This window comes from Herpailurus yagouaroundi, unplaced genomic scaffold (assembly GCF_014898765.1).
Source record: "Herpailurus yagouaroundi ecotype Mexico unplaced genomic scaffold, PumYag 185, whole genome shotgun sequence".
NCBI classification, from domain to species: Eukaryota; Metazoa; Chordata; class Mammalia; order Carnivora; family Felidae; genus Herpailurus; species Herpailurus yagouaroundi.
This window is the reverse complement of record NW_024412416.1, coordinates 9,912,054-9,937,636: the sequence shown is the minus strand read 5'-3', so window position 1 is coordinate 9,937,636 and position 25,583 is coordinate 9,912,054. Positions and strand designations below refer to the sequence as shown.

Genomic DNA, 25,583 nt, shown 5'->3' with positions numbered 1-25,583 from the left:
ACAAGGTTACAGTGTCGTTTTTGTAAAAGCCCGTCTCTCATGCTGGCCTGCTGTTTCCTTCCCTGTGGAGTGTGGACTTCCAGTCCCTGCATCGTGCTACAGTTTACTGAAGAGGCAGCACAGAACAGCAGAAAAGACTGGGGATTCGGGTTCTCATAGATACGGATTCAGAGTACTGTGAGCAGAGCCTTCAGGTGGATTGATGGGGAAGGAAAAATACAGTGCAGTCTTGGATCGCTATATTGTTCCCCGAATCTGGAACATTTTGCTTTGTGGGAAAATCTGACCGTGTGAAAAAGTCGCACCGTGGCTGACCGCGTACTAGGCCCACCAGCTTTCTCTGCAGATCAGAGGAAATGGGTGTGGGAGGGGATTCCAGCAAATGTAAGTAGATAGCAAGAGGGACTGAAGACCTTTTCTACTACCTTCTCTGTGGGTACATGCTGGACCTCCATAGGGATTTTTCCATCTGAGCATGGTTAAACGGGAAAGCCAGCCATCCGGCGTGTGGTGCATTAAGTGAATTAACAGCGTAAAGGAACCGGAGAAGCATCATGAATATCCAGATGGAAGGCTCCCGGAGTATAGTTTTCTTTAAGAAGCCAAAGAAAAATTTAGAAGAGAGTTCCCATTTGTTCTTTAAAAGCTCAAAGAGGGCAGACCTATTATGAAATTAGAGAAGGAAGCAGCACAGAGAAAATAAGTTGAGAGAGTATCTACTTCTATGCCGGAAGCCCCTCGATCAGGGTTCCATCACAGAATCAGAACCGGTGGGAGAAGTATCCAGTTAAGATTTATTGTAGGGCGTGGCTTACATGATTGTGGGGGCTCTGTTAAGCAAGCCCAAGATTCGTTAGGGCAGAAATAGAGGAGAAGATCTTGGACAAGCTCAAACCCACTGAGATGAGCCAAAGCTGTCATCCTCAGTGAATGAGGAAGGGGCGATCTGGAGCAGGATGGAACCCCACGAACACAGGCTGAGGCCGACCTCCGGGGGACACTTCAGCCCTGCTTTTAAAGCCTTCCAGCTGATTCAGTTAGACCGACCCAGATTATCCAGGATAATCTTCCTTATTAAATCAACTGATTAGGGGCTTTAATTACATCTGCAAAAAGCCATCACAGTGAGGGCAAAGACGGAAAAGGGAGTTGGTTGAAAAGACACAGGGACATCCAGAACCCCATAGCATAATTAAATTCAAATTGGGGACAAAGGACTCTGTTGACCTCACAGGAAATGCAGTTAAGGATCTGAAAAGCAAAGTTGAGTAACTCTCAGAGTACAGAAGACAAGGACAAAGGATCATGAGAGGCAAAAAATACAGAATAGTAGAGAATAGAGATGGATCCTGAATTGTACATGCTCTGGGGTTGAAGCTTAGACGAAAGGAATAGGAACAGTAACAAAAGATAAGTTGGGTAAAAATTTTTATCTATTGGAGGAAAACACGAAAAGGTGATTTTGTAGACCACACCATTAGCTGGCTTGCGTGGTTGCTGGGTTTAACAAAAAGAGGGTGGAGTAATGGAGAGGATAAGTGGTTCCTAGACTCGACAGAGGAATTTTCAAATCTTGCTGATTCTCTTGGGCAAGTTGTTAATCTGTCTTTGTCTGTAAACTGAGGATAACGAGACCTCACGGGGTTATCGTGAGGGTGAAAGGCATTCATACACAATGTACTTAGCCCAGAGCACGGCACCTTGTGTGTCCTGACCACGTGATACACCTCTTGTTGATTCCAGAAAGGGGCAGCCTACAGGTGCACGTGGCACCTGCTGCTTAGGACCTTAGGATGCGATCCGGGGAGCTGGAGCAGGTGCGTGGCTTTGTTGTTGGGACTTGGAGATACTGAGCTGCCTCAGCACATCAGGCATCAGAAAGGATGAGGGTGTAGTATCGCCCAGCAAGGCCAGGTGAACCAGTCTCTAAAAAGTCACATAGTTCCTGGTCGATGCCTTATTAGCTCTTTGGTTTTGACCAGGACAGCAGAGTGCTTGTGAACCGCTGTGAGGCACAAGTCAGGTGGTGATATTTGAGCTTCTGTGAAGGTTCTTTTTGCCCTTGTGTCCGGGCCTGCCACCTGCTCTGAGGTGTTGATTATCACCTGCACATGCAGGTTTCTTCTGCGGTAATGAACTCTTTCCAGCCACGTGCCTCTGCTGAACACTCTATAAATTCTTGAATCAGTATGTGTAGTTCTGTAGGAAAAACGTAAAATATGAAAGATGGCTTTGCATCTAAGAAAATTTACTTGGCAGTAGGGAGACTTGACTAATATGCATGTGACATTGGAAACCAGAGAGGTTCAGTGTAAAATCACAGGTTCAAAGACTGGTCATTCTTTTTTTTTTTTTTTTTTCCAAATTTTTTTATTAAAAAATTTTTTTTAATGTTTACTTATTTTTGAGAGAGAGTAAGAGCAGGGGAGGGGCAGAGAGAGAGGGAGACACAGAATCTGGAGCAGGCTCCAGGCTCTGAGCTGTCAGCACAGAGCCCCACGTGGGGCTCAAACTCACAAACCATGCGATCATGACCTGAGCCAAAGTCGGACGCTTAACCCAGGTGCCTCAAAGACCATTCATTCTTAACTGCTCTTCACTTAAGGAGCATGGAGGTCTTCAGGGTCAGGAGAAAACACTGGGGTCCAAGGAGTCTGGGAATGCCTGTGGGGAAGTCAAGACCTGAGGGAGCCATGGAAAATGAGTAGAAGAGGACAGGCACAACTCGTGGGCACCATTCACACCCCAGGGCCCGAGTGGTGCCCCCTGGAGGTGAGTGTCGCGCAGCCCATGGGGTGGTGGCCCTAGCTCTCCTCCCAGGCTGTGCATAGGAGACCTGAGGAGGAGAGAGTGTTGTGTTAGTGAACCCGGAACGTAACCTGAAGTCCAGAAGGAGAGAGCAGAGGAAGGGAAGGAAGCTAGCACTGAGGATTTCGTGTGGCCAGTCTCTGTCCCGCGTTCCTCCACCCCTGCCCTTTTGTTACGGCCACCCTGGGGGCCAGGTGAAGGCGGGGGTGCAGAGATGAAGCTGACACAGGTTACACGGATGTGTAACACATCCGATGCGTGACACAGTCACACAGATGGCAGATGGCCATCTGCCATCTGGCAGAGGGCAGTTTGAACCCGGATTTGCTGGACTCCAGAGCCTTCCTCATCCTCCCACCTTCGACGTGACTCACTGTACCCGAGAGGAGCCTTCGCTTCAAGTGCAGGAAGCCCGAGCGCGTTTCTGAACTTGCTAGCACATTATCCGAGAATGAGTCTTTCTTATTATGCCTGGAGATGCATTTCTTTCTTTCATTAAACACAACAAAACAAAGCTGGCAGTGCCTGCAATTTGATTTGCCCTTAATGTGGGGGAATAAAAAGACCTGTGTGTACTTAACAAGCAGAACCTGTTTTTAGTGTTTAGCCAGCTCCCGTCTGGGTGTTTTTTCCTTTAAGTAACTGCACCGCCTGGTACACCCATCTAAGCCCCAACAGCTGTTCCCCCTCTTGGGTCCCCACGTTGTGAGGCGGCACTTTCTCTCTCTCGTTTAAGGGGAGAAACCACACGTGTGAATTTACCGGTATAAATTGATTGCACGAACGTGTTCAGTCAGAACATAGAAATGGCCTGGTTCTCCTGGAGACTTTGCCTGTCACACTGTTTTCTGGCTTCGTTCTGTCTTCCTTGAGAGCTGGTTGTACCCGGCCGCGATGACACCGTGTACATTGTGGTTTGACTTTAGGATCCTAGGTCTTTGGAGGCGGTGGTGTTCACGCAACTCGTCTTTCTTTTCATTTGCTTTGTGTGTTCACGTTCTCCCCGCTGATTCTCATTTGCTCCCCCCACGCACAGACGGCGGCCCCCGGGAGACGTTGATGCATTTTGCCGTGCGGCTGGGCCTGCTGAGGTTGACGTGGTTCCTGCTGCAGAAGCCCGGTGGCCGCGGGGCCCTCAGCATCCACAACCAGGAAGGGGCGACACCTGTGAGCCTGGCCCTGGAGCGGGGCTATCACCAGCTGCACCAGCTTCTAACCGAGTAAGTTCTCCCCCCTTCCTTCCTCTCCGCACCAGCCCCGCCCCCGCCGTGTACGGCAGGGCCGCCCACTTGGCATCTCCCCGCGACTCTGCCACGAATGAAACCCTCAGCTCCGGGCCTGGCCTTCTGCTGGAGGCTCGTCAGCTCGCTCCTGCTAACCGCCTCACTGCCTGAGAGAGAACAGACGTAAGTGGTCTCAGCGTTTTCTCTCCCTGCCTCCCTGCTTCTTGCCTCTTCGGTTTCACTGAAAACGCCGAGTGGGTCTCATCTGTGGGCTGGCATTCCGTTACCGTGTATGTAGTTGATCCCAGTTTAGTACAAGAAGAAAGTTGTTGTCTCCCATACGTTTCTTCCTGTTATGTCTTCAAGACTCAGAAGAGTTCATTAGAAACAAGTATTTTAATTGCATAAGTGCACGCAGAAAATATGCTGAACCACGGAGTTTTGGTTTGAATGTAATTTCTATGAGTAAAATCAAGAGCCGTGGTCTCTTCATCTGACGAGCAGGAAAAAGCAACTGAGTTGTCCTGGAAACATTGAGGAGGAAATCCTGCGTGTTTGCACGTTCCGTTGTTAGGCATTCTCTTTAGAGAGCCCTTTGAAGGAGGGTTGTTAGAACATTTGAAGAACTCTTTTTCTGTATAAATAGAGACAGAAATGCATGACGGCAGCCAACCTTTCCCATTGGAAGCTGGTCTTGTTTAATACATTGCTTTTATCATTCTGTGGTCATCACCTCTTTTTGGCCACACAATCTGAACAAGAAGAAACCCCGTTGGGATTTATGTTCTTTGGTAATCGAGGGATCCTTGTAAGTTAAGTGGGTATTCCCAAATTCTCTGATACTGTGCTCATGTTAGGCTTACTGTAGTTGCTTTTATTTTTCATCATTTGTAGCTGTTTGGAGGGAGGAGGACTGGAAGGGCCAAGGAGAGATTTCAGAACGTAATGTTACTTACTGTTACATCAACAGGTTTTCCGTTTGTTTTCCGTTTGTTTGTATGTTTGTTTACTTTACCTGCCCAGTTGGTCACTTTTCCAGTCAAGCCACACAGAAGGTTCTTTTCAGATACTTTCTAATGGGTGCCTCAGATACCATGACCGTAGGAGGGGCGTCATCTCAAGTGAGCTCTGGATACCTGAGCTGCCCTAGGACCGGATTCCAGGGAGGGATCTGTTCCCGTTCCATCGTACTTCCCATCTGGCCAGTGATTAGATTGCTTCTGCTGTTTGCCTCATGGCCTCAGGAAGAGAAGCCTGGCCCCAGGAGTTGAAACAATGAACTCTGTATAACTGTAGTGGAGCCGGAATGCAGTTCCTCTAAATGTGGTCGTGTCGCTCCGAGGGCTTGTAGGGAAGCAGGGCTGGTTAGGGATGGCCGTCCAGATGGGGAAATAAAGTGATTGCAGCAGCTTTATTATACGCTGGGCTGGGCGAGGCTGTCACAAGACCTATTGCAGCAGGGCTTTAAGGAAACGGGAGTGTGTGTTCTGGGAGAAGATTTTTTGGCTTGCTTTATAGCACTAGTTCTGTTCCATGTGCAGAAGCCACTTACCTCCTTTTGAAGGGAAAGCCAATGGGAAAGTTTTCAAATACAGGACCGCAGTAGGAGATTAAAATTAGCAATTAAAAAATGGCAAGGAGGTGATTTTTACTAAATCTCTGAATCTTACTTGATGTTAGTAGACTTTGCTAGAATTTCGACCCTAGAGTCAGGATGAATCATTGTTCATGGATGAGGAGGAAACTGAGATCTGGAGAGGCAGTGACTAGATCAGGGTGACAAGGTGGCTGGGCCAGAACTAGAAGCCAGATCTCCTAAGAAGCCATCCGACATCCCTGCCACTCCTAGGATTCTGAACAGGGGGCCCAAGAATAGGCTTCTCTAGGTCCACAGCCTTTGAAATTATAGGCAACACTTTGTGCACGTGTGTTTCTGAGCGAGGAGTTTATTTTGTGAGACTCAGAGGTTTGTGAAAAGTTACAAATTGTTCCACTGTATGGTAATACTTCACTAAAATTTTTAGACTTGGATGTTCCTACGCACCCCCCCGCCCCCCGCCTTTTTGAAGTTTATTTATTTATCTTGAGAGAGAGAGAGCGCACGCGCATGTGTGTGTGCACACAAGTGGGAGAAAGGGAGAGAGAAAATTCCAAGCAGGCTCCACACTGTTAAGCACAGAGCCTGACACGGAGCTCGAACCCACATGTGAGATCATGACCCGAGCCAAAACCAAGAGGCGGATGCTTAATTTACTGAGCCACCCAGGTGCCCCAGCCCCTCCTCTTTTTAAATTAAATTTTTCCATAGAGACCTGTTTCTTTTTAGTCTCTATTTTCAGTTAATCTGAAATTGAGGGGCGCCTGGGTGGCTCAGTCAGTTAAGCATCTGACCTTGGCTCAGGTCATGATTTCACAGTTTGTGAGTTCGAGCCCCTCATCAGGGCTTGCTGCTGTCAGCACAGAGCCCGCTTTGGCTCCTCTGTCCCCCTCTCTTGCTTTCTACCCCTCCCCCAGCTGTCACGTATGCGCTCTCTCTCTCAAAAAAATTTAAAAATTTTTAAAAATTATGGGGCGCCTGGGTGGCGCAGTCGGTTAAGCGTCCGACTTCAGCCAGGTCACGATCTCGCGGTCCGTGAGTTCGAGCCCCGCGTCGGGCTCTGGGCTGATGGCTCAGAGCCTGGAGCCTGTTTCCGATTCTGTGTCTCCCTCTCTCTCTGCCCCTCCCCCGTTCATGCTCTGTCTCTCTGTCTCAAAAATAAAAAAATAAAAAAACAACCGTTAAAAAAAAATTAAAAAAAAATAATATGAAATCGAGGGAGGGGTACATACATTTTACACTTACAAAATAACTATTTGCATGCCAGTCTTAACTGAAAATTCAAGTTTATTTAACTCTTTCTATATGTCTCCCAAAATAAATTTTTTGTTTTCATTCCTTGCTGCTTACCCTGGTTTTTTTGGGGGGTGGTGGGGGTGGGTGTGTAGGAGGACAGTGTGCCGATGAGGGTCCAAGTTCTTTTTGTGTTTATGTGTCCGAGGCTTATTTTGATAATCCATTTTGATAAACAGATTTACTTTTGTGTGAAAATCGATTCTGTTGTGCTTGGAAGTAGAGAGATTATCTAAATAAGACCCATGTCTGTAGAGAACTCTTGAAATTGATACTGAATCCCGGCAGATAGTGGTGACTCTTGGGACATTTTTGGTAGTTTCCCTTTTCTATAATCCATCATTGTTAACTTTCACCAAGTTCAGTGACAGGGAAGGGAGAGGTTTGGTGGACTTACTGCTCTTTTAGTTTCGCTTATATTTTGATCTGACATGATGAATACGGGTGTGTTTTTGATCTGAAAGTTCGCTTTAAACAAAATGTTACCAGCCTTGCCTGAGAAGAACCCTCACTTTGGCCTGCCGTGGCTGTTAGGTCGATGCAAAGTTGTCTCCCCCATTTTGGGCAGAAGTTAGCTGAGCGCCCCACCCGAGGTGCCCTGATTCATGATGACGGGTAGAAGAGGGAGACAAGCCAAGCATTGAGGCTCTTCGTGTAGCTAGAGCTGCGAGGTGACGGTGTCGGATGGGAATTGCATTGGAGTCCTCCAGAAAGAGAATGGGAGGGCCGGGTGCTATCGGACACATCATACACAACACAGAAGCGTCTGGAGACCTGGATTGATCTTGGGGGAGGGAAAGGGTGGAGACCAGGAGGCGGCTCCGGGTGGTGGCCAAGCGTGCAGACTTTGGAGTCCAACCTGAGTTTGCATTTTGGCTCTGCCATTTGTAGCTGTGTTTCTTTGGGCGCAGTAAGGAACTTTCCTCTCTGAGCCTCAGTTTCTACATCCACTTAAAAAGAGACAAGGAGGGGCGCCTGGGTGGCGCAGTCGGTTAAGCGTCCGACTTCAGCCAGGTCACGATCTCGCGGTCCGTGAGTTCGAGCCCCGCGTCGGGCTCTGGGCTGATGGCTCAGAGCCTGGAGCCTGTTTCCGATTCTGTGTCTCCCTCTCTCTCTGCCCCTCCCCCATTCATGCTCTGTCTCTCTCTGTCCCAAAAATAAATAAAAACGTTGAAAAAAAAATTAAAAAAAAAAAAAAGACAAGGATAATAATTTATATCTCTTGGAAGCAAAGCCAAGTGCCTGGCATATGCTTTGTGAGGATTCCGGGTTTGTCACACAGATTATGGTTACTGCTTGGAGCAAATACAGGGGCTGTGAATACTTTACTTTGGCTTTAAAAGAAGACAGTATGGTTTAGTGGAGTCGCTGAGGAACGAAGAGCTTAATTAAAAACGAAGCTTCCCCACTTAGTAGCCTGGGTGACTTGAAAGAAAGTGGTTAGTCACCTACCCGTGCTGAGTTTCTCATCCCTCAGATAATACCTATTGGTCTGTGTCACAGCTTTGTGCAGATACTGTGTTAGACCCTGAGGTGCTCTGTGTGAAAGTTTCGTACACAGTCACATAATCAGTAAAGTGATAGCTGACTCATCAGTGAGACTCTGATTCCAGTCTATTGGTCTACCTACAGTATCTTTTTTTGCGATACTTATTGCAGTTCCCTGTGAATTGAAGTTGGCAGATAGGGGGGCAGAATTTGTATGGAGGCAGGCTAGCCTTGAACCCAGGGTCTGCCTCTGTGAAGCTGGATGATCTTGGGTGATCCGCTTACCCTCCTGAAGGGCCAGTGTGCATTGCCGTGAGGAAGAAATGAAGGAATGCATGAAGAGTGTGACACAGTGACTGAAAGAATATTATTGCCCTTTCCTTGGTTTTCCATTACTTCTAGACTCGTATCAGTTTTTCATAACGTTAAGAAGTTTCTGTCAAAGTCTGGAAGGTAATTCCGGGCATCATTTGGTTGTTCCTGCTTGATTAGATTTGAAGTTGTTCTCTAGTGTAATAGATAGCACTTGTTTTAAAAACAAAAAAAAATTAGTTTGGTCCTCTGCCCGATGCTGTGATGTGATGCCTCTGGGTGACAGAACAGGGAGCCCCAGATGGACGTGGGATCGTTTCCATTGTTGCCACCCTTCCAGGAAGATGACTCCTGTGGAGAATTTAAACTCTGGAGCATTGACACGAAAGTGTTGAAATACTTCATTTGCCCTGAGAGCGAGCTTCAGAGTTTCAAACTGTTGTGTTCTGTATCAGTTTAACAAATCTCTTTATTGACTGCCTGCAGTGTGCTAGAAAGCACGGTTGGTACATTATGGCTGATATTTCACTTCCACCTTATGAAAACCTTCTGAAATAGGCCTTATTTGTGTTGTATGGACGAAATACGAAGGCTCAGAGAAGGACAGTAACTAACCCAAGGCTTTCTAGAAGGTGGTGGAGCTCCTTCACACACACACGTGTGCAATTCCAAGGCCCATAATCATCTCTCTACAAAATTTTGACGGGAGGAAAGAGACTCCGGAAGAGGCCACAGGGATAGGGGATGATTAACACTTAATGAGGAGAGGCTTTCTGTTTAGTCCTGACCTCTGCTTTCCACTTCTGTTACCCATTACGTGGTGTTGAAAGTCTTGTTGACACCCCAGCTGTCTTTTGACATTGGTTCTCATGGGACCCTAATGAGTGGATAGGTTAGGTGTTACTACCCCGGTTTTATAACTAAGGAAACTGAGGCCATAGAGGTGAAGTGAGTTGCCCAAAGTCACAAGGCTACAGAGTTTCAGAACCAGGCTCAAGCTCAAAATCCAAGGACCTGTCTAGGTAGAGATGACACCCGTGTGTTTGCAGAGTGTAGACCCACCCTGGCCAACACTGGGTACTAGGCTGTGGTTTGTTACTGTAGGGCGATATCGGCCCCTCTCAGAGAGTTCGGGTCTGTAGATTCTCACGTCCTTCTCTTGGCACATTTACACTTGAAACCTGGGTTCAGGGTCAACTGGTAGAGTAAGTACTCAAGCGTAGATATTGCAAAATGGAGCTCGGTGCTGTTGAGCAAGATGTTCTGTTAACATAGCGATTGCCTTTTTAGGGTCCTCTTTGAGTACTTGGCAAGTGGGTCCTCCATAGCCCATTTGGCACAAACCAAGTTTGGAGCCTTTGCTTTTGCTTAGGAGGGGAAGGAGCGAAACAAGCGTACAAACTTACCTTCGAAATAGTAGCCAGAGAGGAGGAGGGTTTTTGTTTTTGTTTTGTTTTGAACTTTACATTTCTCTGGCTCAAGTCCCATCCACCTGTCCATCCTTAGATTTGTCCGTCCATCCACCCATCCTCCTTTCTCACTGTGTGATCTGGGTCTCTGTGTCCTGGTGAAGAAGGCTGTAGAACTGAGAGGAATCTGGGAGGAGGGGAGGGCGCACGCGTTAATGGGTACCTGCTATGTTAGTGCTTCAGTGTGTCCTCATTTAGAACCTTTCCGCTGAGGTCTGAGGTGCAGGTTCATACAGCTGGTGTTCTTCCGCAGGTGGGAAAACACACAGGCCAGCTAGCTTGCCCAAGGCCATCTAGTCAGTCAGTGGTTGTTGTGCACAAGCCTGTCCTTGGGATGTGTTTACACTTTATTGATAGAATTTTGAGCGGAAGCATGTTTCATAATATTGTCAGTCTTTTAACCAACCTAATTTGATTACGATGATTCACCAATCTGGTGTTCAATGACTTTTTTTCTTTGTTGGTAAATTTTCAATTGGAACATTTTAAGAATTTTGACATTACCTAGTTTTTTGTTTTTTTTGTTTTTTTTTTTCTGTTAAAGCCATTCAAATAGTACTCTCAGGATTGTTGCCCTGTGCAGCAGCATGCTAGAAAATTGCAAAATGCACTTGTTCTTTTTTTTTTTTTGAGGTTCATTTATTTAGAGAGATTGTACATGTGCATGAGTGGGGGAGGGGCAGAGAGCGAGAGAGGGGGGGTTGCCGAGAGGGAGGAGAGAGAATCCCAGGCAGGCTTCACACTGTCCTCTGTCCCATTGGGCTCTGTGGAGCCCAATGTGGGGCTTGAGCTCAGGAACTTTGACATCATGACCTGAGCCCAAATCAGGAGTTGGACGCTTCACTGACTGAGCCACCCAGGCGCCCCCCGCGAAGTGCACTTTCTGAGCATTATGTATTTATAAAACAATAGCCCCAGCTGCCGTTTATTGTATTTGTGCTAGGCACTTTGCATGTTTGTATATCTTATTCTCTCTCCAGCCCTTTGGGGGCGGGCATAGTCTCCTCACTTCAGAAAGGAATTGCCACAGCTGCTAAGTAATGGACCAGGAATTGGTTACAAACCGCACTTGAACTTTTACACTGCCTTGGACTTCCTAAGAAGATGGATTGGTGTTGCAAGTTGGTTGGAATAGCAGAGCCGTTCCACATGTCTTGGGTTTTCTTCCATGCACTTCTTGCTGTGTGTGTGTGCGAATGGGCCCAGGTTGTGTGTGTTTCTGATGCCACATGACCTCAGGCCTAAGAGCCTCTCTTCAGAGGCCTGTGGAGTAGTCACATCACTTGATGCCTGGTAGCAGATTCTCTGTGGCAACAGCACGTGATTTGGAAAACATTTCTGACTTTACAGTGAGCCTGGAGTGTGGGACTTGATGGGCGTATGCGAGACAAGGAAGGCTAGGTTGGCACCCTCTACCCTCTAGAAAACAGACCTTTTGTAACCGTTACACATTATTTTTACTTGGTCGGTTTTGGAGCTTCCTTAAGGGCACGCCTAAGGAAAGAATGACTTGAAAATGTTACCTGCATGTATTATTAACAGAAATAAAAATTATTCTTAAGGAAAAACACTAAGCGTGTAGAATAAACCTTTTGGCCAAAATCAGTATTTGGCCAAAGCTGAATATCTATGCCTGTGAATGAAGTTCTGTGAAACGAGTTAAGCATGATACGGTATGAAATACAACGTATTCTGTCCATTTTCTAACATTGAATAGTTCTGTTTTACAAGTTTGAGTTTACAGTGGAAGAACAGTGATTCTCTCTCTCAGCATTAGCAACTGCTAGATTGCTCTCGATTCATTGAATACTCACTTTGGGGTGCCTGGGTGGGGCTCAGGTAAGCGTCTGACTTCAGCTCAGGTCATGATCTCACTAGGCTAGTGAGTTCAAGCCCCATGTCGGGCTCTGTGCTGATAGGTCGGAGCCTGGAGCCTGCTTTGGATTCTGTGTCTCCCTCTGTCTCTGCCCCTCCCCTGCTGGCACGCATGCTCGCTCGCTCGCTCTCTCTCTCTCTCTCAAAAATAAAGTGTTCAAAAAAATTACTTTCTACCAGTGCATCAATAATATCTCTAACTAGTTGGGCTATAGAAAATTGTAATTCAGGAAAGTTTTCCAGGAACAGGTTTTCTAGAAGGAGTTCTATACTTGGGTTCTTGGTTTTACGAACCTGACAAATGCTTCAGCTGCTGAAATTGGTTACCATTGTCAAACCATCATTTGACAAAGTTTTGTTCAAATGTTTAGTGTCCCTAGACACTTAAAACTAGAAGGAGCTGCACTGAAGTATTCCTATTTAAAGTCTGTTGCTCATGCGGTGCCTGGGTGGCTCAGTCAGTTAAGGGTCCTACTTCCTCTCCGGTTATAATCTCACGGTGTGTGGGTTCGAGCCCCGTGTCAGGCTCTGTGCTGACAGCTTGGAGTCTGGAGCCTGCTTGGAATTCTGTGTCTCCTTCTCTGTCTGTCCCTCCCCCGCTCACACTCTGTCTCTCTCAAAAAAATAAACAAACATTAAAAAATTAAAAAAATCTGTTGTTTTGACATTTGATTAGTGAAAACAAAATGTGTTTGTGGTACCTCATTCTTTCCACATTTCTGCACATACTTCTGTCTGAATTCAGGACGACACATCTTAGCTGTAATACGTGAATTTGGCCATTTGTCCGTCTTGTAAAATCTGAAGGTGGCCTTCAGAGTCTTGGTAAAATTTGGAGTATTGTTCTCCTGCTTTTAATTCTTTTCTAATAAGACGTGAATAATTTACAAATCGAATTTCTCCTTGAAAGAAATGTGGCCTAAATGGAATAAGATATGTGCAGGTTTCAAGTTATTCTGTGCAGTGTTTACTTAATGTGAAAAGATCATTAACAAAAAGTTAATCAAAATTTTTATATAATTTGATATCTATAATTCTGTCATTTAAAATTTCATTTTTTTTTTTTTTTTTTTTTTTTTTAGAGAGGGAGAAGGGCGCACGCAAGCAGGGGAGAGGGGCATGGGGTGGGAGTGGGGAGAGAATTGTAAGCAGGCTCCATGATCAGGGTGGAGCCCAAAATGGACTCGATCTCATGACCCTCGGTCATGACCTGAGCTGAAACCAAGAGTTGGACACTCAGCCGACTGAGCCACCCAGGCACCGCTATCATTGATGTTTTAATGAACATTTGTTGTCTCTAGAAAGGTAAAATGTTCTTCCTGAAGGTACCTAGCCAGTGCATATTCTTAATGGTCATATTAACTGTCTACTTACTTCTCTTCTAATTTAACCGTTTGAAAACTCTTGTTTTTGCACACAGCATTACATGCTTTCACACTTACTAAGTGTAGCATTTTACTCTTTTTTTTTTTTAACGTTTTATTTATTTTTGAGACAGAGCATGAATGGGGGAGGGGCAGAGAGAGAGGGAGAGACAGAATCGGAAGCAGGCTCCAGGCTCTGAGCCATCAGCCCAGAGACCGACACGGGGCTCAAACTCACGGACCGCGAGATCGTGACCTGAGCCGAAGTCGGACGCTTAACCGACTGAGCCACCCAGGCGCCCCAACATTTTACTCTTAAGAAGTACACATTTCTGCTTTGACTGGCCGATAGAATTTATGCATAAAAAGCATATAAGGAGATTTACACTTTGAACTATGCAGAAAATGCTCATGCAAGTACTCCTTATTTTAACAGCATTCCTTGTGTTGGTGCTGTTGCTTCGCTAGTATGATGGTGACCTCTGTAGTCACGTGATCATCGAGCACATACCTGTTCGGTTGGCATCCAATTAGCCTTCATGATGGCATAGCCGAATGTGGGTGCATCCCGATTGCTTATCGCCTAGGAGCCTTGGTTTCCTCATCTGTACAATGGGAAATGATACCTCCTAGGACTCTTGAGGATAAAATGAGAATGTGCTTGTGAAGTTCATAGAAACTCAGGATGTCCCTCTGTTGGGAGAGCTAGGAAAAAAGATTTGCTGGAACTAAGACGACCACTCAGCTTTATATAAATAGGACCTCTCTGCAGCACCATCCAGTCTCTGACATATTTTTTTCCTGGCCAGCCTCCCCCACAACAGTAACACTCCCTTGGTACCACCAGGAAGAAGAGTGCCATCTTCCTCTTGGATTTTTGGGAGTAAGTAGTGGTAAGGTGACGTAGGTGTAGTTTTAGTTGTCTGACAGCCCACAAGAAGGGTTCTGTGCCTTTTATTTATTTTCTAATATACACCTAAAAAAACTGCCTTCTTTTTTGTTCCTTGGAAATACACCAGCCCTATAGTATCCGATGTACTCACCATGTATTGGGCGCTTTGGGAGAGCCAGACACTATGCTAACACTTTATATAGTCATGTTCGTGTTTGATCTCGGCAAACCCAGTATTCTCACTTTTGCAGACGAGGACATTGAGCCACAGAGAAATTTCTGCAACTGACCCAAGAGCATACAGGTGGCAGTGTCAGAGCAAAGGATCGAAGCAAGTCCATCTGGTTCCCGCATGTTCCAACCATGACCTTAGAAAAGTGTTACTTTTAGTTATCTGACAGCACAGAATTGATGAAAAATTGCTGATACACTATCGTTACCCAGATAATGTGCCCTCTTTCCTCTGCATCATTCCCATATGAGTTCAGGGCAGGGTTGCAGTACAACGTCAAAAAAAAAAAAAAAAAAGAGGAAGGAGAGAAAAGCCGAGTATCGTGTGCATGGATGCATAACTAGTCTGGCAGTGAGGTCCTCACCAGCACCTAAGATAGTCGTCTCTTGTGCATCGGGATTCCCCCTCCACTCCCCTCTCCCTTTGTGACATTTCGCCTCTCCCGCTGCACGTTAGCGCAGCTGGGGTCGATTTTGTAGGACTCCGTGGGGCTTGGCACTGTGAGGGCGAGGTGGCTTCATGGCAGGTGTTGCAGTAGCTCTGAAACAAGGAACTGGACTCCGCAGTTCCTGTCAGAAGTAGACTCAGCAGAACACACTGTTGGGAGGGCTGCTCTGCCCTGCCCTGCCCTGCCCTGCCCTGCCAGCTGCAGTGCGGAGCCGGGGCCCAGGTAGCATGGGCCTGCGATATTCGTGGTGCCTGGGCAGCCGTCCGTGAGTATCCGCTTCCACACTGCGGCATCGTTGGTCTTCAGTGTGGATTCTCTGACATTTGATCTGGCTCTCGCTGATCTCAAGAAGACGCCTCTTTGAACTTCCCCCCCTGAATGACTAGCGTTGTTAGTACCGGGAAAATGGTTTTTGCCTGCGCTTGGTTTCGACAGGATTTTACATGTATGTTAGCATCAACCCCGACCTTGTGCTTGGGCCGCATCATGCTGGACCAGGTGAGGGGGCAGAGGCTGGCTGGCTGTGGTTGATCGGTGCGTAGCGGCGGGAATGCTGGAATTAGCCGAAATACTGTCTGTGCGTGTTGAATTTTGTTGTTGCGCTTGCAGAAACCTGGAATTTGGGGGCCAGCCGTGGATACTCAATTTGGATTCTATCATCCCATCTCTGAGGAATGGCTTCTTGATTTATGGGTTTCTGCAGTTGTCAACTTGCTGTGGATCCTATAAAATTTATAACAAAATCTAATATGCTTTGATGAGCTTCTGATAAATATAACAGGCTTAACAGTTTCTGTAATTTGAACGTGGTCATAGTTTGACACTTAGAAGGTCCGTATCCCTGTGCACAGTGGCAGGAGGTGCAGAGTTTTGGAATTAGGTCTGGGTGCAGATTCTGGCCTTTTTACTCATTGGCTGTGGACTTGACACATTGCTGCTTCAGCCTGTGTTCTCATGTGACGTGTGGAGATACACCGATCCCTGCCTCAAAGTTGTTCCAAGGATTAAAGGTAAATAATACTGATCTGGTATCAAACTAATAGTTAATGTTACTAGTTTCCTTCTTTTGTGTTTTCATCTTTGCTTTCTTCCTTCTCACATTTTCTCATCCAGCTCAGAGTAAATCCCAGTTGGTGCCATGGTCCACAAAGCCCCATGAGATCTGAACCCCGTACAACTCTGAGACCTCATTCCCATTGCTTTCTCTGCATGGGCCAGCTGGTTGCTGCCTCGGGCTCCCTGCGCTCGGCTGTCCCCTCTGCCTTCTACATGTTGTCCCAGCAACTCTATATGCTGGCTCTTTCATAGGATTCACATCTGTTGTCCTGTGTCTCCTCTTTCTGGTCCTCCTCCGCTCACTCTCTGTCTCAAAAATGAATACACAGTAAAAAAGTGTCACTCTCTTCCCCCCCCCCCCCCCGCTCTCTCTCTCTCAGATAAGAGAGAGTGTGAGCGGGGGAGGGGCAGAGAGAGAGGAAGACACAGAACCCAAAGCAGGCTCTAGGCTCTGAGCTGTCAGCACAGAGCCTGACGTGGGGCTTGAACCCATGAACCGTGAGATCATGACCTGAGCCGAAGTCGGATGCTTCACCAACTGAGCCACCCAGGCGTCCCCGGATGCTTTTAATTTTATAAAAATAATAATAATAAACACCAGTTAGGATTGAACTTTTAAAATACTCTTGAATATTGTGGAGTTAGTGTTCCACTTTGCCCAGGCCTATGTGGAGTATACCTCGGGAGAAAGGGACACTTGCTCACTGCATCTGTAACTGGTTCCACGTTCGTGTCCCCGTCTGTGCCGTGACTTTTCTCTCTCTGGCTTGTCTGACTCGCCAGGGTCTGTAGATGGTGGGAATATAAAACGTGGTTCCTGGCAGTCTGCAGGGATCTCTCTTGTAACCCACTGCGTTCAGGGTGAGGCAGGCCTGTCTCAGAGCTGATTGGCCTGTTCTTTGTCACCCACTAGTCTGTGATGAGTTCAAGTATGGAGTGGAGAGAGTGTATTTAAGAACTTTTATGGTAATTTGACAGAGTCATTTTGTATCTATTGAATCTAATAAGAGCTCTGAGCTTCAGTTTTGCATCTTGTAAATTTCACTTTTTTTTCTAGTAATTCATTTTTAGAATTTTTGCTTCTGTAACAAATTGGAAATTTTTTTAAAAAATCTGGTCCTTGTTAGTTTGAGAAGCTGTCCTTCAACCCATCTAAGAACTTATTGCACAGTGCTGTGCACAGGGAGAGCAGATAGACGTATGTTTCTGCACAGTGTTCAGCACATTAGAGAACAGAGACCTGAAAAAAGTCACATCTAGTCTGTGAAAGAAACCTTGTCTGTTTATTTTGACACATGCTATTTGTCTAACTGCTTCCAAATAAGATTAATCCATTTCAACAATGAATTACGAAAAATGCTGAATCAGGGAAATGCATCATATAAAAATACACAAGCTCATTGGAAGCTTACTGGGCTTGTTAAGTATTAGTTCTTTTCTTAAACGTTAATGAAAGTAACCTTATATAAAGTTAAGGGAACTTCATGTCTGAAGAGGCCTGCCCAGACTAATGAGTAAGAATGTTTTCTCTTTTTCCTGAGCTGGAAAAAACTAGTTTACACAGTGATGATTTCATTGTGATTCAAGTTACCCATGTTTATAAGTAGAACAACTCACTTTGTCTATAGAATTATGGCAACTTTGCCATTGGAAGCTTGTTAATTAGCTGGTTTTAATGGTCACCCTTACACTAGAGTTACAGATTCATGTTTGGGTCTTAATCTTTCGGTTATATTGAGTTTCAAATGCTTTTCGAAAAGAAGACTGGAAGAAATAGACTGCTTTCCTTGCCCTCTGTTGTGATTAGATTATTTAAATGGGTAAACATCTAGGGTTGCTGTTTGATTTTGTTCTGTCTGTTTGCTTCATGAGAAAGCTAAAGAAACTGAACATTTTAAAGATGTATTCTCTCTCTCCGAGTGGTTGGATACTGGACTTTTCTTCCTGGTCTGTTTTTTATCATCAGTTTCAAATTATTTTATCCAGTTCTGTTATTCTTTCCAAGTTTCAGATTATTTTGTAAGCATTTCTCTTTCCCCAGCCGGAATTTGGTTTTAGTCACAGTGATAACGGTCTCCCTCTGGAGAGAATCCTCACGTGCCTGTGTGTGTCTTTTCACTAAGTACACTTTGTATGAGGAGGCTAGTAAGTAGTTATGAAGCCAGTAACTGTCATGGAATAGACAAAGAATCCTGTGTTCTGCGAGAGAGCAACCCAGCTTTATAGAAATAGAAATCCAAGTAATCCTTTTTTTTATTTAAAAAAATATTTTTTTTAGTATTTATTTATTTATTTTTGAGAGAGAGGGAAACAGAGGATCTGCAGTGGGCTCTGTGCAGAGAGTCTGATGCGGAGCTTGAACTCAGGACCTGTGAGATGGCCTCAGCCGAAGTTAGACACTCAACCGGCTGAGCCACCCAGGGGCCTCACAAGTAATACTTAAATAGCAATCTCTTTGTCATCTCTTAGGAGGTGACCTCAGTCATCTGGGGAGGGAGAGGGTAGAAAAAAGAGAAAGTGCATTGCTGAGTGAGTTGGGATTGGTCAGTCTGGGTTTCTTAGATGAGGATCCATTTGAAGTGCCTGGTGTTGGTCTGAGGATGAATTTAGTATTCCTGTGTCAGAGTCCAGACTCAGGCTTATTTCTCTGTGTTCCCTTGCCTTAGCTCTCAGGGACACTTGCACTATGCGGCCTCTGTCCTTGGACTTAGGCCAGAAGCAAGAATGGTAATGAAGAGGGAGAGTTAGCATTTATTTTTTTTAACAGTTAAGTTAGACATAATATTATTCATAATGCCACCACCAACAAGACAGATTTATTTCATTAATCAGATATTACCTCCCACATTGCATTGTTGTTTTAAACAATTGCAGCAGATTTTCTGTTTTGTGTTCTGGTATTTTTTTTTCCTACTCTTATCTATTTCTGTGGTCTTTATAATTATTTTGGGGGCCCTTTGAAATACTCTGTCTTGAGTATTTAACCCATTTACCTAGTGTTGAATGTTAGTTTTAACATTTAAAAAATCCGAAGCTAAGTAATGAATGCGGCAAAGAACCTCATTTTTACCTATTAATTCTTCTTTTAACTTATTTCTATAAGGTAAATGACGAGGAATGCTATAATTAGGTCAAAGGATACAATACTTACAGCTTCAGTGTTTATCTCAGTCTTGCCAGCCTTAACTTACTCTTTTTAAAATGAACTTGCATCTGTAGGTTACTTTAATGTGGTATTTTGCAGCTTTGGCTGTACATCAGGATTCTGATTATACATTAGAATCTCCTGGAGAGCTTTAAAAAATACTGACGCCTGAGGGCCACCTCTAGAGATTTCTGTTTAATTGGTGTTAAGCGTGATCTGGAAATCAGGATTTTAAAAAAGCTCCTCCAGGTAACTGTAAGATGCAGTTGAGATTAAGAACTTTGCCTTAGTGGGAAAACTAGACTTCACATTACACCTGAAAATTAATTCCTGAGAGTTATTTGAATCAGGTTGGTGCCTTAAATATGATTAAATAAGGGGTATCAACAACTAAGTTTGACCACATCAGTAAATATTTAGATGTCCGTCTAGTAGAAATTTGACGTAACTTTAGGGACGCCTGGGTGGCTCGGTTGGTTAAGCGTCCAACTTTGGCTCAGGTCATGATTACACGCTTTGTGGGTTCGAGCCCCATGTTGTGCTCTGGGCTGACAGCTCAGAGCCTGGAGCCTGCTTCGGATTCTGTGTCTTCCTTGCTCTCTGCCCCTCCCCCTGCTCACACCCTTTCTCTCTGTCTCTCAAAAATGAATAAACGTTAAAAAAATTTTTTTTTAATTAGAAGAAAACTTTGACTTAACTTTAATTGTTACTTATTCTGTGAATGTTGGTATGTTAGATACTTTTGCAAATGTAATTAGCAACATGATAAGATATTAAAAATTATTTAAGATCCTGGAAGCAGTGCAGTAATGTGAGACTAGAAAATGCAGAACATCGGCTGTTGGAGGATGTGTTCCAGAAGTCGTGGAGCCCTGGAGTTAGAACCCAAGTAGCCTGTCTGAATGTAGAGAGAAAAATGACCATGGAAGCCGTGGGCCATGAATCTCATGCCCCTAACACATGTGTACACCCCCAAAACGTAACCCTCCAAAGAGGGTATGTTAGAAATAACTCGTGTGTTTCACGGGTCTGCATTTTCTAGTGCGAAACAGGCAGCAGAGGCAGTTTTGTGTGGTGGTTAGAACACCAGCCCTGGGTCTGGCCCTGTGACTCACTAGCTGCGAGGCAGGTCACTGAATTTCTCACACCTTCGGTTTCCTCATCTGTAAATTGGGGTGATAGCTTCCTTCACAGCATAGTTGGAAGAATAAATGAGGCGATGTGATGTAAATAAAACTCATAGTTCAGTGTTTCGGACGTTGTTAAACCGTTAACAAACGCAGCTGTGAAAGGAAGTGACTAGGGTGTGTACCCCTCCTTTGTGGAAGGAAATAGAAACTATTATTAACTAATGTAATACTAAGTGTATCTCTGATCCTTAGAACAACTCTGTAAGAAAGCTGATATTATTGTCACTTTTTTGTAAACCGATGAAAAAGCTTTGGCTCCGAGAAGCTTAAATAATCTGTCTTGGACCAGACAATGATAAAAAGGGGTTTCTAAATTTTTTTTAATGTTTATTTATTTTTGAGACAGAGCGAGAGACAGAGTACAAGTAGGGGAGAGGCAGAGAGAGAGAGGCAGACACAGAATCCGAAGCAGACTCTAGGGTCTGAGCTGTCAGCCAGAGCGTGATGCGGGGCTCGAACTCACGGACGGTGAGATCGTGACCTGAGCCGAAGTCTGACACTTAACTGGCCGAACCACCCAGGCGCCCCAGGGGGGTTGTAGTCCGACCTTAGCGCCCTGCTTTTTCATATGCTCCTGTGATCTCGCCTCTGGGGAAACCTAAATTCAATGTAATTAGATGAATTTGTGGTGATTCGTTATGGCAAGCAGAACAGTTTTTCCCCTTAGGGAATGGTAGGTGCCAGTTAGTATCAGTTTTGTGACAAATGTGGTGAACAATTTAGTGTGTCCTTTTTAAAAAGGAGATTGAGAGACTCGGTTGTCAGAGTTGACATGTCTTTCCTCTGAGAGGAATGTGCTCGCTTCGAAGATCGCTGGGCGGTGAGCCCCTGGGCCGGACCGTTCCCTGCACCTTGCATGCTGCTTGCGGGGCACCCGAGCTGCGTGTGCTGTTGAGTAACTCGGCAGAACTTTCTACCACCGGAGGAATGCCCGTGTGGTGGACGGCACTGGGCCCGGAATGGACGTTCTTTGGATTTGTTGAAGACCTTCTTCCCCTCCAGGTCTCTCCTCTGCCTTCCACTGACCCTCCGTGTGTCCTGCTGTGGCATCTGGCGAGGGCTTCCCGTCAAGAGCGACCCCTTGCACGAGAGCGGCGCGGCATCAGATTGCGGGAGAGCACAGGCTCTGGGTCTGTCCACCCAGGATTTGCATCCGTTCCTCCAGCCTTTGTAGGGAGTGCCGCGTCAGGAGAGCACCACCTGTGTGCCAGGCACTATTAGAGAGTTTGCTTCCTGCCCCCTTTTGCTGCTGCAGCCCCCGTGCGGAAGGCCCGTTAGGGGCTTCTTCCAGAGTGTGGCGCTCGCTCAGAGAGGCCAGGTCTGTCGCCCAGGATCTCCCTTCTCCAAGTGGCAGTGTGTGTCGCTGGAAGTCAGGTGTATTGAACTGCTGACAGATGTGGTGTGGCTTGCGCGAGCGAGCTGGTATTTCTGAGTCTCCACATCCTCTCCTCTGAACTGGGAGTAGCGCTTCGTGGAAGGATTCACACGAGGATTAAACAGTATACGCACCTGCCCATTTCTCGGTAGATACCCAAATAATATTCGTTTCCTCCCTGCCTTAACTAAGAATTGCTGCCCCTGCCTTTTTGTAGGTTAATGTTTTAAATCACCCTCTTATTTTGAAAACTCTTGAACCATAGAAAAGATGGCAAGAGCGGAACAATGAGCTCCTGTATGCTCTTCACCTAAACGCACATTTGTGATGCTTGCTTTATCGGTGGGATCGTATATATACGATCAGGCTGAACTCTTGAGAATGAGTTGCAGACTGGTCCCACTATTCCTAAGTGTTTCAGCATATTTTTTTTTATTTTTATTTTTTTACATTTATTTATTTTTGAGAAACAGACATAGCGTGAGCGGGGGGAGGGGCAGAGAGAGAAGGAGACACAGAATCCAAAGCAGGATCCAGGCTCCAAGCTGTCAGCACAGAGACCGATGCAGTGCTCGAACCCAAAAACCCAGAAGATCATGACCTGAGCCGAAGTCAGACGCCCAACCGACTGAGCCACCCAGGCGCCCTCATCATATTCTTATCACAGTGCACTTATCATTAATAGAACATTAATACGATCTCGTATGGGCTTTAGGTTCCCTTTTCGCCAGCTGCCCAGGAGTATCCTCATAGCAGTGGTCTCCCCCTGACCTTGGACATGCGCTGGGGCTAGTTCCTTGCCAAGTTCACCTTCTAAGCCATTTCTGCCGCTACATGGGCTTTACCGGAGTTGCTTCTTTAGGGGGTCTCGCCCTTCACAGAGAGCAAGTTCTCCATGATCTCAAACCGTTGGTAAGCATCGTGAGCAAAACAGAGGAATATTGGTACCCTGCCGTGGAGTGAAATCCACGCATCTGTTTGAGTACCTACAGTGTGTCAAGAGAGTGAGCAGGGTAGCAAGGCCCCGCCAGCCAGGAGCAGTGTGGTCCTTGTCCTCGGTCGGATGACAGATGAGTAAAGAGAGCATGGCGGTGCAGCGCCCCGGGGCTTTCGGTGCCTGGTGAGAGACTGCCCTGGGGGGTCGTACTAGAAACTCGGGGTGAAATGCGGGGTGCCTGGGAGTGGCTGGGAGCAGTATAAATTGCCTCATGAGAGGATGATTGGAACTTTCAAGGTCACCGTGGTGTTGGCCTCTCTGTCTTGAAGGCTGTTCTGGGGTCTGGCTGAATGTGACAGTCTAAGAAATTTTTAAGAGACCTCAATACTGTCTGGTGGAGTAGGAATGAAGCGTCTCCATGCTGCGTAATTGGCACCATTAGTAGTGACAGTACCCCTTTCTTCAAAGGGGTGGTGTCCTCCCTGGGAGGAGAAAGGACCTGGGGAGAGACTGCCACCCACAGCATTGACACGTTCTCATCTGTACAACGCTCATTTGGAAGCAACAACAACAAAACATCCCAGCTGAGGCTGTGGTGCCTATTAATTCCCCAGTAGAAACAACCAGAATTGCAAGTAAACTTGTGAGTGTGCTTTTCTGTCTTGCCAGACTTGATTTGGTTGCAGTAAAATCTTTGTGTTACTTTTCTAAGGTAAACTTTAGATACTCAGGCATAGTCCCCTCTGTGGAAGAACTACAAAGCCAAGGGACAACGTAATTACGAACTGTGACCCAGAGAGGGCTTCTAATCAAGAGAGAAGGCTGGGCAGCTGATCTCCAAGTCCATAGGAGACTAAACAAGGAAAATGGCTGTGAAATGGGAAATGTGGTAGTTTTACATAAAGGAATTCTGTACTTTGGGGATTACAGAACATTTAGCTATGCCTCATGTTCTCACTGGGGAGGTGGGGAGAGGGGGAAGGTGGATGGAGAGAGAACAGGGCTTTGACTTTCCTTCCCTGGACTGGCCCTATCACCAGCCAGCAATTCTTTCTCTGCAGATGGTTTTATTTGACGATTTATAGCTACTTAAAAGTTTGAACACCGTGTGTTAGCTATTTTTGTTGAAGTATACCAAGCCACAGCCACAATCTGCCGAGGCACCTTGCAGCTCAGTCCTTGGCCTCGGAGCTGCTGTCTTCACATGCACCTGCTGTCCATTCGCTTCAGGGACACGGGTGACGGGCGGATGTTATCATTCATCAGAGCATGCTGTGGAAACCGATGAGGTTTGAACAGGTCACTTGGCCATTTCGCTACCACTGCCATATGCAAAAGGGTGTTTGGCTATATTTATACCCTGTGTTAATCTCTCTCTCTCTCTTCTTTTTTAACTTTTAACATTTATTTATTTTTGAGAGAGGGGGAGGGGCAGAGAGAGGGAGACACAGAATCTGAAGCAGGCTCCAGACTCTGAGCTGTCAGCACAGAGCCCGATGCGGGGCTCGAACTCACGGGCTGTGAGATCATGACCTGAGCTGAAGTCAGACGCTCAACTGACTGAGCCCCAGGCGCCCCTGTTAATAATCTCTTTTAAGGTGTACATTGTTCTGGCTGTGAAATCGGATACATTCTGATCAACACTGCTACAATGTCATGTCATAATTCACTCAAGTTTTTTCCTTCTTAGTGATGCATAAAGTAACGACACTTTTACAAGAAGTAGCATTGTAATTTTGATGAAACATGGCATGTTTAGTGCATGAGATGCCACACTTGCAAGTGTAAAACTCCTCGTTCTTTCTTGCTTTCTCGCTTCCGTGGAAGGGACCATACCTCCAGTGAGCCAGACTGTGGCTGTGTAGGAGCGCTCCATGGTTGACCGTAGTCCGTGTGTTTGCACGTGTCCTGGAGAAGAGCTGCCATATTTATCTGCTGGCCCTGGCATCCAGTGGGATGCCTGCTGCTTAGTGGGTGTTGAGCAAATGTTTCCTTGAACGGTCTTTGAGAATTCCATTGTGAAGCAAGACCATAAAAACAAAGTTCTAGCTGGGAGTACTTAGAAAAAAGAAGGTAACTTAATTCAAGAGAAAATAATAAGTTGTGCCAGAAAGGGAGAGTTCTCTTAGGTCGTTACGTGAAGCAGCCATTATTGGCACTTCTAGATGTGTAATGATGTAGACCCTGAAAGCGGGTGTGACCGACGTTAGAGCAGTTAGGAGAGGAGGAGGGGGCCGGCTGCGTTCAAGTGTTAGGGAGGCGGCACGTGGTGAGCTAAATACCCCCCTTCAGTGCTGGGGAGTCTGTTTGTGATGCCTCATCCGTCCTGGATCCCTCATCACTCTTCTGCGTACGTGGCTGTCTGTTTTGTGATCCTGTTGTTGGAAGAGCGTGGATTTTCTGTAACATAGCCCCAGAATGTTAGGCCAGATTTACGTGTGTTACTGAGCCAGTGCCTTAACGTGGACACGTTGCAGCTGTCATGCCAGCGAAGCTCGTGTCGCAGAGCGGAACGAGACAGTTGTCATTCTGGCGTTCATAGCTGAGCATCCTTGGTCGTGAACTTGTGTGGCTTTCTGCTTTATATCCACACGGTGCACGTGGGGTGCTGCTCCGTAGAATGCTTAAGAGGAGAAGGGAAAGCCTAGGCGATGGGGGCATACACCGTGCCTGCTTCCCTCCCAGCAGACAGGCGATAATGGGAAGGCACAGCAAACCTTTGGGGCAGGAGGAGACCTCACTGTTGCCTTAAGATGATTCTGTTGGGTAGATTTGGGGAGCGGTGGCGGGTGTAGGGCAGCTGGCCTGTAACAAGAGTGACTGCAAGGGTCCAGGTGACTCGGGGCCCGTAGGAAGTGAAGTAAGGCGCCGAATGGGAA

The 25,583-nt window shown here is 46.1% G+C and overlaps 1 protein-coding gene across 10 annotated transcripts in view; it reads left to right on the top strand.

The window, feature by feature from the left end:
- AKAP13 (A-kinase anchoring protein 13) overlaps positions 1-25,583 on the top strand; it is a 333,617-nt gene that overhangs the window by 144,544 nt on the left and 163,490 nt on the right. For all 10 annotated transcript variants that reach the window (XM_040493732.1, XM_040493734.1, XM_040493731.1 and 7 more), the window contains one exon: positions 3,845-4,028. In XM_040493732.1, coding sequence (XP_040349666.1) covers positions 3,845-4,028 — 184 coding nt within the window. The remainder of the gene's footprint in view (positions 1-3,844; positions 4,029-25,583) is intronic.